Here is an 11,426-nt window from a genome sequence, read left to right on the forward strand (position 1 = left end):
TCCCAAATGCCCATGGTTGAGCATATTTTCTACATCCTGCCTCAAGGAGATGCAGTCTTCGGTCTTGTGGCCTCGCTCCTGAAGGAATTCATAGAGGGCGTTCGATTTTCTGGTGTTTGGGTCGGACTTCATCTTTTGTGGCCATTTCACCTTAGGGTCGAGCTTCTCTAGAGCGTAGATTATCTCTGAAGAAGAAACACAGAAATTATGAGCAGATAACAGTGGAGGCATACCTCTTTCATTTTGGTGAGTCCCTATTTGTGGCCTGCGTGGGCCGTCACCATGGATGGGAGGTAGTACGGTAGCTATTCTGGTGTACGGCTGGTGTCTTTCGAAATTGAGGCGCGGACCTGCATGATCCCTCTTGTTGTCATTTCTGCAGTCTTTTCTCGACTCCATCTGTACTGACGTCAACCACTGGGTTGTCCTATTAAGGTCGTCCTCATCCGCTCTCACCTCGGCAAAATAAGCGTTATGTATTTCTTCCCAAGTGGTGGGAGGGTACTTCATAAGTCTGCTCAACAGTTTTTTTGGCCACCCTCGACCCACTCTTGTTCAGCTCATTTTGGAAAGCTACTACTGCTATCCCCTCCGATACATTTGGAAGGGTCATTCTCATTTTATTGAACCGGGCAAGAAAGTCCCTGAGCCCTTTGCCAGGTGACTGTCTGATGGCGAATATATCATTCACCCTGGTTTTCGCTTTTTTGGCCCCTGCATGGGCGGTGACAAACTTGTCGTCCATTTCTTCAAATGTTTGTGTGGATTGTGCGGGAAGTTGCGAGTACCATGTTAATGATCCCCTGGTTAAGGTTTCTCCAAAAAAATTCAGCAATATAGATGGCACCTGCTATTTAGCGAGGTTGTTGCCTTTCACTGCGGTGACGTAGTGGATGATGTGATCCTTAAGGTCCGTATTACCATCGTATATCTTCAGGTATGTTGTCATCTTGAATGTTTTGGGTATAGCATGTGGTGCGGCCTCGTCGCTATATGGTTGTTCCATAAACCGGCTGGTGTCCCGCTTTGGTAGGAGTTTTGGGGTGCCCAGTATCTTATCTACCCTTTCTTGATGCTCTCTCATTTGGTCGCGGAGTGCTTTGTCTCGTTCTCCATATCTTCCATTTTTCTTAGGATAGTAACGAGGGTGTCATTACCTGCATCATTAACAGAGTAAATGATACCTGTCGAGGGAGGCGAGGCGTGTTGCTCATTGGTCGTTGCTGCGATGTCGACTCGCGCACCCTCTATGCTTACCCTCTGAGCGGGTTTGTCGAGTATACTGTTTAGTGTATTCGTTAGCCATGCTTCTAGTAGTTTTTTCACTACTGGTGGTGCTTCTTCCATCGTGGACGTAGAGGCTCCCTTTCCATGAGAAGCGGTAACGCTGCCATGAGGGGAGGGGGTGAATCACTTCGCCTAGGTGAGGCACTTGGTGTCATGTTCTCCTCGTCCTCTCCGTGAGTTTCATTGATGGTGTTTAGGAGATTAATAATAAGGCCTACCATTGCTTTTAATCTTTCTTCTCCATTTCCCGCCATGTTAGATTATGCAAGTAGAGAGAGAAGGTTCTGTATTTTGCTATTGGTGTGTTTTTCTAGATCTAGAAAGATAAAATTTTGACTTGAAACTCCCCACATACGACGCCAATTTGTTTGATCAAAAAATATAGCACTCTTTGTTAAACTAATCAAAGGATTAATAAGGTGAAAGATGAATCCTAGTCAAGCATAATAATTCTTAGATCTAGCTAAGTGTTTAAATGGTATCGTCTACTTAACGCGCAAAGTCGGTTATCATATTATTAAATGCACGCTTTTGAGAATAAATGAAGAATGAATGATGAACAATAAATATGAAAAATGGCAGTAAACGTAAATAAGAAGAACGATTCACCCAAATATTGAATGATGTGAAAGATTTTTCCTCCTGGCAACAAAGTGTGGCAATAAGTAAGAAAATGAACAATGCTTTCTTGGATTGTGTAAGTAGAAAAGAAGAATAATTGACAAAATCAATCATGTAAAAAGGTAAGCTTTTGTGTTTTCTCTCAAGAGTCAACTTCTTACAATAGTTTTTCTCATAATGAATCTCACTGCCTCTTTTCCTCTCTCTCATTTTTCTATTTATATGGGATATTCTCTAAAAAATCCTAAAAAATACAACAAAAAGAGAATATTCAAGGGAATATTCATGTCGCTAGTTCCAAGACTACACCAGCCGTTGTTCCTACTCTTCGCTACTCGACCTCGATTTTAACGGCTTACTCAGCGACTGCTCGTCGTTGGCTTTGGTCGACCTCGGCCTAGCCGCCCAAATCGAAACACACTCTTCTCACTTAACGATCTTCCCACGCCTAACTTCCTAAGCCGGATTTTGACCCATACAGTCTGTATGTCAAATAGATAGGAAAAGCTATAGGGAGGTCTAGTTCTAAAGTCAAATATAAACTAGTGGTTGTATATATCCATACTTGGTTAAATAAATTTTCTTATATATCCATAAGCTCTTCTAGATTGTTTTTACCATGTCTTGATTTATCCACTAATAAACAGATTACCATATGAATGGCATTGTTAGAAAGTGATATAAGAGATTCAATAGTTTTTCTATATCGAAATACTTTCAAATTCTTACAAAGATGCGGAATATCAACGATTAAACAGATAGCTTGCACCTTAGTAGATTTGTTCGTTTTTGATATTCTCATTTTCTTTAAAAATCAATCCAGATTTTCCATTAGTTTTAAAAACTATCAACATTGTCACGTTTGTTCCCGAGTCACAATGAAGCAAAATGAATTATGGTAAAAAAAGAGAGAGAAGAAAATCAATCTTTTGCAATTGTAAACTTGAGTATTCTTAATTAAAGAAAAGAATACTTTCTTTTATTTGGCAATAACTCAGATAATAATTAATCAATGTACTTCAATTTCTTGTTCCTCCACGCCAACACAAAAGAAACAGATACAAAGAATTTGAAGAAAGAAAAGTTGTAAAAAGCTGAAATTCGTTTCAAATTGTTAAATGATGGCATGTCCTAAATCTCAGAGTCTTGACTTAATAGCAAATGTCACCTCACGGAAAAGACAGTTAGCAAGATTCACAACTCACGTGTATCGATTCACTAAATTCAATGTCGTTTAATCGTTTGTCTAAATTAAGAATAACTAATAAGCCACGGTGTTCAGTGTTTGTTGATCGTGAAATTTTTCCAAATAATTATTTATTATTTATTGATTAAATCAGAAAATTAATTTTTTAAATTTTTTAATTTTGACTCATAGAGGCTAATTTGAGCTACATAGTGGATGGATGTTTGCTGAAACTCTATCCGATTCTCAACAGAAGGAAAACAAAACTCTTGGGCTTCGTCATTTTAAGCTTGATCCAGGCCCGCGTATTTCTCCTCAAACGAGAGTTGAGAGAAGAAAGATTTATGTGAAACTATAGGTGTGTTTGATATTGACGGAAAATATTTTTCACGGAAATACACTTTTTGAAAATATTCTTGGAAAACAAGTGGTTTTCTTACTTATGGGAGAGGGAGGAGGGTGGTGGGTCGTGCTGGGGGTTTGTTTGGGAGAGAGACATTTGGCGGAGCGGGAGTTGGAGGGTGGGCGGAGGGTGCCGTGGTGGGTGTGTCGAGATGCAGGATGGTAGGTCGGGTACGGGGCCAGGTAGCGAGGGTGTGGATTAAGGGGTAGGGGTGGGGGTGGGGATGGTAAAGGTTGAAAAAGATTTTAGGAAAACATTTTTTACTCCTCTTAGTAGGGATAAGAGGAAAGTTATTTTCCTCCAATTTAAATAAAATGAGTTTATAAGAGAAATATTTATGCCAACCAAACATGAAAAATAAAAAGATTTTCCAAACACACCCCATATGTCATATTGGCTACGAAGACAAATTCAAGGCGGAACAAAAAATTGATATTGCAATTTGAAAAAAGGACGAAAAGAAAGGGTTGGGGAAACTTATGTTATAATTGTTAAGATAACTTCTAATTATGTTGATCACACATGCAGTTATCATTTCAAGGGAGTATTCGTGTCACAAGTTGCCAACTGAATTAATTTTCTCCTGTAACGTTTGACTGGTGAGGCCAGGAAAACAATTTGACTGTGCAAAAAAAAAAAAAAGGGTAACATAACCTTATTGCTTATTCTGTGATGATTTTCACGTACTTGGTTCCAATGTTCTGGCTTCATATTAACGTGTGTACTTGATGTATAACGCGACATTATATTCCATCAGAATTCAAATATCCGCTACACTTTGTTAGAAATGTCTGAAAACTAAAATAATAGGTGGAAAACCAGCTTAATGGCGGTTAGTCTCGCTTTCCTAGAAAATGCAGAGGACTTACAAATTAAAGGCATTTAACCCTTTCAGGACTACAAAGAGGATTTTAAGTGAATATTATACAACCTTATAGAATCTAGAGCTAGGACTATCTAATTTATTCAAAAATCAGATGGAAGTTGAAGACTTGAAGTGGCAATTGAATAAAAGCTAAATCTCTATTAATGCATAACGCATACAAATGTATAATTAGTACAAACTTTATCTTATTTCTTAGAGCATTACCAGCTCGATCAGGTCGAGAAGGAGCTCTAAATAATTACTACTTGCTTAGGCTTCATGTATAGGAACTAATGGCATTTTGCCTCCATAAATCTCAGGTAGCTGACTTTCATCAATGTCTTGGCGTAGAGTTGCCATTAGTCGTCTGTTTTCCACAAATGTGATCTGAGAAGAAAGATAGAAATTAATTTAATTTGGCGAAGATAATCTAACACAATTTTTAACCATTAACTTAAAGAGGCAATCCTCAGCTACCACGGCAAATTCACTAGACTCCAGCATTGTTTCATCAACCATTGTAGAACCTCACCTTCTTTTTGGTCTTGTTATCAATAAAAGGATACACAATTTTCCACATTGTCCAGAATAGGTAAGGAACATGAACTACAATTAGTTTTTCAAGTCTTTCAGGGTAGCAGTCCTGCAATTAATAGTATAGTAAACTTCAAGATTATGGACTACAAGGAGAAAAAATGAAAAGGATTTCACTTATATATACTGGCAGTAAAACGCTTTTATACTACCACTATATTTTTAACATGTTTTAGCTTTTACTAGGTATATTACCTTGTTTTTCAGGTTACTGATTCTTCTTACTATGGACGGTTATAGTGATCTGATAGTATATTTGTTCATGTACAGAAGGTAAACTCAACGATAATAATGATTAATTAGACCTGTAAAATGGATAGAGCCCCAATGTATGCACGAGCATCGCTGTTGGAATAACCAAAACCTTGGAAATCTGCAATTACCACAAACTTTTCCCTACCTGGCGAGGTCCTGATTCATCAAAAAAATCCCAAAATAAAATAATAAAAATATCAAGGTTGCATGATCTCGACAGACTTGGAAGCTTCTCTGAAAAGGTAAATTTAGCCAACTGAGTATAGAATACAAGATAGTGTACCTTGAACAGAGTTTGTCCAAAGCCAAGACCACAAATCCTGCAAATCAGAACAACGTCTTAACTATAAATTAAGTAGCAGGCCAAGTAGAATGGAATTAAACAAGAGAAAGAAAACAAAAATCATACGTTTTAACTCGTCAGGACCACCTAATTTATTATGAAAATGTCTGGCACCTAAAATGACAGCAATAGGGCGTCCTTGTTTGTCCCTTCCTTGCATGAACATTTTGTTGTGTGCTATCTCGTTTGGAATCTCACTCGCTGAAATGAAGCCATTTGGTGCAATGCTTTTCTTCCTTTTAAGGCATTTCAAGAACATTGCCGAAGCTTTGTCTACGTCCAGATCCCTAGCTCGAAGAAACCTTCTTATCTCAAAATCATCTACTTCCTGCAAACAATTGACGCCAAGCAAAAAAAAAAAAGATATAAGAATATGGATTTTGAGCCTAACTCAACTCCAAAAAAACTAGCTCATGAAGTGAGCATGTCTCAAAACCATATAACGATGCAACAGTCAATTCTGTTAATCGACACATGATGCTTAACATCTCTCCTACGGCCAGAGCTGGACATTTGGGGTATGAATATAGGGACTCAACATTGGATAAACCAAGAATATAGATGGGTCTAACTCTGATACATGATTTTGAATAGTATTAGTGGAAAATAAACTTACCGTGTGGATCAATATATAATATGTTGACAGGTGGCATAGAAGTCAAAGCAACAAAGAAGAATGAAGAACATCGAACTTATATATAAGTAATAGCCACGAGATTGTCTACAAGGATAGTGTGCCTATTAGCTGGAAAAGAGGAAACATGTAGGGAGTGGTTAATTAAAGATACTAGAAGCCACGAAAATGGAAAGATCATTAATAGCCACGAATATGGAAAGAAATCGGTATAATCCCAAATTATGCGCGATTAGTTGTTATTACCTTAAATGTTACAAATCACCCATATATCGGGTAATCTAAGTAATAAATGTTAGTAACATGCAGAAATTAAATAGGGTGAGCGGTTACAAATTATGCCTTATATAAATCCCCCTGCCATAACGTGTATCCCCATCGAGAAAGTCACAAAGTAATACTATCTATGGATTCCAACTATTCTTTTTTGATTTTTGCTTTCATCGAATATGATCTACTACTCTTATTTATTACTCGACCATTAACTTCTTCTTTAAAAACTACTTCCATAACTACGAAAGGAAAAATTCAATATCTCGTATCTACGGAATATGAGAAATTGAGAATCTTAATTATCAATATTTTTATTATTCTTTGCCATTGATCTTGTTCTTTTCTATTGGAAGGAAGTTGCGATTATCAATAAGATTTCTATTTTCTTATTTTCCCAGTCTTGCTTACCATTTTTTATACCATTTTATATTTAAAAAAGTGAAGTAAATTTATTAAAAACCTAAATTATTCTTTTATTTGCTTTGACCACAAAAACTATTTTTTGATTAAATAAGAATAATGAAGACATTTGACCAAATTCAACTGCAAAAGTTAATTCTTGAGGTGTGTATTTCATCTCATTCCTTTTAATTAACCAGAAGTTGTACACCTAAAAACCTCTCTCTTGCACTCGATCATTTTAATATAGAAAAATCTTTAATCTTGATGTTTTACATGTAAACGGAAGGAAGGAAACTAATAAAGAGTTACTCCCTGCATTTCACTTTGCTTGATATTATTTCTTTATTAGTTTGTTTAAAAAATAATATATTTTTATACTTTCTTAATAATAGTCTATTTGGCCAAGCACTAAAAATCGGTTTGGTCTGATTCTCAAAAGTATCTTGCAGAAATGCAGGGTAAGGTGTACAATAGACCCTTGTGGTCCGGTCCTTTCCCGGACCTCAGACATAGCGGGAGCTTAGTCCATCGGACTACTCTTATTTATTGTGAGAAGCAGTTTGTGTTTGACTAATTAATTTGAAAAGCACTTCTCAGTAGCAATTAGTGTTTGGTCAAGCTTTTAAGAATTGTTTCTAAGCGTATTTTTATCAAAAGTGTATTTCAAAAAAGTGCTCCTGGGGAGAAGCTAATTTTCTTTGTGGCTAATTAAAATATATATTTTTTTTTTTGAAAAAAAAATTGTTTTTGGCTTTGGAGAAGCGGGACAAACATGTTATTTGGCATTTGCAATCTACAAATCTTATGTATTCAAAAATATTATAACAACACAAATATTATAACATATCTGAGACCATAAATTTTATAACTTTATATCTTTTAAACTTCGTATCAAGTCAAACTATACCAAACAGATTGAAACAAAAGCTAGAGTAAAATACAATTACCTTGGAAGAAGGATCTTGCTTTTCGACAAGAGCTCTCATAAGGCAAATCTTGTTCTGCTCTTCTTCACTGATTTTGTCATCGCATCCTACTTTGATCTCCTGTGTTACTGATTCTCCTTCCTGCTCCAGTTTTGTTTCAAAATGAAGTCCATTATCGTTTAGCTCCTTGGCTATTGCCTCAACCTTTCCCTCCATCAATTTCTTTCTTGCACCAATTACTAGCAGGAGAAATACACAAGGCACAGAAGAAGGTCCCAATTTTCAAGATAACATAATGTTCTGCTTCAATTTATGGCTAACTCGCAGGAGGAAATTGAAAAGAGGAATATAGGGAAGCTATAAAATTAGGACTTTGTCTTAATGAGCAAATACAATGGGACCGCAGTGGATGTAGTTCACTAATGAATTTATAGGGACCAAATACTATTAAAATCGTAGATGATGAGTATTTATATACTTGTATTCTAGCCGGTGGTAAATGATAGGATCTCTCTATCATTTCTGATACGATACGGAGTACGAATCCGAATTAATCAGTTCCGGATACCATATGATGATAAAAAAAATCATGCTAGATAAAGTTAGAACTGGAATTTAAAAGCGTCGAGTGCACCTTTTAATATACATATAAATATTTGTCAAATTTGTTTTGTGTGGATACGTGTTTGTTTTAGTGGGTAACTCATCCGATATAAATTGAAATTGAGGGTATATATTTTCTTGGAAGAAAGAAGTTGCTTTTCAACACGAGCTCTCATTCACATGTTATATGTAGATCAGATCTGCCGCTAATATTAATGCAATTGGAAACCATATAGTATAAGTATATTCTGGAAAGATATACTGTACGATTATAGCGGTTGGCACCTATTTACCTAACTCATAGTAGCTTTAACTACGGGTGTCTTTAATACGAAGGAAAATATTTTCCGCGCATGGAAAATGAGTTGTTTTATCATTTACTTTTTCTTATGTGGTTGGTGAATGGAAAACTTTTTCCGAAAAATATTTTCTAGCATTTGGTTAGAGAGTAGAAAATATCTTTTTAGGAAAATATTATTTTATGCTACTCTCCTCATTCTCTTCTTTCAAGTCCCTATATTTCCTTGCTTCCCCTCTCCCCTCTTCGAATACTCAACGTTATCATAATTCTATTTTCTTCAATAATTTAATTATTCTTCTAAAAATTCACACAAACCTAAAGGAACAAATGTGCAGCTTTACTTTTTATACAAAACTACGTTTAAATTTATGCTCCATAACAATAAAGGAAATACTCTTTTTTTTGGTTGAAAAAGAAAATACCCTTTCTACAACATGAAAATAACGTAATCATCTTATTGAAAGAAAAAAATACTTTTTATATCATGAAAAGAAAATACTCATTTGTTGAAATGAAAAAAAAATCTATCTATAACAAGAAAAGAAAGTACTATTAATAATATTTTTGTTTAGGGTGGGGGTGGGTTGGTGGGGATGTGAAATAGGGTGGGGAAGGTTGAAAAAGTGTTTTGGAAAATATTTTTCCTTCTCGGAAAATATATTCCTTTAATTGAAGGAAAATAAGTTGTTGAGAAAAATATTTTCCAAAATATTTAAACCAACCAAATATAAGAAAATTGGATAACATTTTCTCAAAAATATTTTCCTCTGTACCACACACACCCTAAGAGTCTAAGACAACTTCGTTGAACCCCTTTTTGCATTCAACGTTCATGTTCTATGGTGTTGTATCTAAGGCCTACGAGGGTAAATATGAATTTGGTTGCATTTGGATGTATATATTCAAAAGAGTAATCATGAGAAATTTGATTTGTTTTCTATAGATCTAATGTAGATCTGTCACGACCCAATTTCCTCTTCGTTGGGTTTCGTGACGGCACCTAGTCTTAAGGACTAGGTAAGCCTAACATTTACGGAAAAACAACAATAGTAAACAATATCTTAAAATTCTTCTGAAATGAATCCTTTATCAAATGAATATATTCCTAAAATCCGGTAGTACAAGTCATAAACTCTACAGAGTTAACTACCACTTCTGAATATAACTGTTCGGAAAAGAATGAAAACAATTGAATACAAGTAAGAAGGTGACTCCGAAGCCTGCGAACGCAGCATCAGGTTTACCTTGAGTCTCCTCGGCAATGATCCGCACAACTACTAACGATCGATACCTGGATCGGCACAATAAAAATGTGTAGAAGAGTAGCATGAGCACACCACAGCGGTGCCCAGTAAGTATCAAGACTAACCTCGGTGGAGTAGTGACGAGGAACAGTCAAGACACCTACTGGTCTAATAAACTAAACAAGTATAAGTGTAGAACAACATAGCATAGTATCTATATAAGGACTATGCGATATGACTAACAACACAGTAATTGCATTAAGGAAAGAAAACAGCAAGTAACAGCGGAACACTTAATAAGAACACAGAAAAGTAAATGGAAATACAACCCAACTCTGAAATCACAAATTACAGCAAAGACAGGTTACAACTCAATAACTACAACAACTTTTACATTTGGTCTTAGCTGGCAAACTTCAATCAATTCGCCAAATCCTCCAAGTGATAAAAATACTTCGAAATATACTTCGTTCCGATAAATATTTTTCCAAAATAGTTCTTTCAAAATAAATACCTTTCGAATATAATTTTCTCAAATAAATATCCTTTGAATATAAGTCATCATGTGACGCCTGATCTCACAATCATATAATACGAGTCTCAATACCCGAACCCTGACACTTGGCATTCTGTACCCTCATCATACCACATAGTCATACTGACAACTTACGTACCAAATAGAGTCATTCTCACATGGAAGACAAATAAATAATGGTGTGCGTCTATACTCGACATTACCAAGAAGCCTCATATCCGATTAGGGTGCTTAGCCACGTGTATGCTTGTGCAAGTGTCCTACCATAGTTCATACCAGCTAGTAAGTGTAAGGAATAGAACGGAAAACACATATATTGTTTACGCAAGGATAGGATCAATGAAAACAATAGCTCAAAACACAGAGATAGCAACAAGGGGATCTACCGGGATATCGTCCCGTAGTCCCAAATATAAATGTGCAGGAGGATCTACCGGAATACCAATCCGTAGTCCCAAAGTAAATATCCAGTATATGGGGATCTACCAGGTGTCGTCACGTAGTCTCAAATATAAATGTGCAGGGGGATCTACCGGAATACCAATCCGTAGTCCCAAAGTAAATATCCAATATAGGGGGATCTATCGGGTGTCGTCTCGTAGTCCCAAATATAAATATGCAGGGAGATCTACCGGAATACCAATCCGTAGTCCCAAAGTAAATATCTAATACAGGGGGATCTACTGGGTGTCGTCCCGTATTCCCAAATATAAACATGCAGGAGGAGCTACCGGAATACCAATCCGTAGTCCCAAAGTAAATACACAGCGCAACCAACAGAGACAACAATTACAACACAATAGAAGGCTCGTACATCACCACAATACATATAACAACAACAATGACAATAATACAAGTCAAGATAAGTAAATCAACTCAAGGACCGTAAATCACAAGGAAACGGTAGAACCAGCTCACAAAGAGTAACCACAGAAAAGAATGTTGATATAAAGG

General features: G+C 36.2%; 1 protein-coding gene across 2 annotated transcripts; it reads right to left on the reverse strand.

Moving 5' to 3' along the window:
• Positions 1 to 4,501: 4,501 nt before the first annotated feature.
• LOC104239523 (uncharacterized) lies at positions 4,502 to 8,360 on the reverse strand. Of its 2 annotated transcripts, XM_009794167.2 has the most exons (6): positions 7,811 to 8,360; positions 5,621 to 5,882; positions 5,495 to 5,531; positions 5,262 to 5,367; positions 4,895 to 5,005; positions 4,502 to 4,749 (listed from the first exon to the last, which is right to left on the reverse strand). In XM_009794167.2, the coding sequence occupies exons 1-6, from the start codon at positions 8,003 to 8,005 to the stop codon at positions 4,633 to 4,635; spliced, it is 828 nt and encodes a 275-aa protein (XP_009792469.1). In that variant the 5' UTR covers positions 8,006 to 8,360; the 3' UTR covers positions 4,502 to 4,632. The 2 variants fall into 2 exon arrangements, with proteins under 2 accessions (XP_009792469.1, XP_009792471.1); XM_009794169.2 differs by lacking the exon at positions 4,895 to 5,005 and having other exon boundaries at positions 7,811 to 8,191.
• Between the last annotated feature and the right edge of the window lie 3,066 nt (positions 8,361 to 11,426).

Source organism: Nicotiana sylvestris, chromosome 3 (genome assembly GCF_000393655.2).
Source record: "Nicotiana sylvestris chromosome 3, ASM39365v2, whole genome shotgun sequence".
NCBI classification, from domain to species: Eukaryota; Viridiplantae; Streptophyta; class Magnoliopsida; order Solanales; family Solanaceae; genus Nicotiana; species Nicotiana sylvestris.

Coding starts and splice junctions, on each gene's coding strand:
- LOC104239523 (XM_009794167.2), bottom strand. CDS start 8,005: ATGGAGGGAAAGGTTGAGGCAATAGCCAAGGAGCTAAACGATAATGGA. Junction 5,883..7,810: donor AGCAAGATCCTTCTTCCAAG/GTAATTGTATTT, acceptor AATTGTTTGCAG/GAAGTAGATGATTTTGAGAT. Junction 5,532..5,620: donor TGGTCCTGACGAGTTAAAAC/GTATGATTTTTG, acceptor TCTGATTTGCAG/GATTTGTGGTCTTGGCTTTG.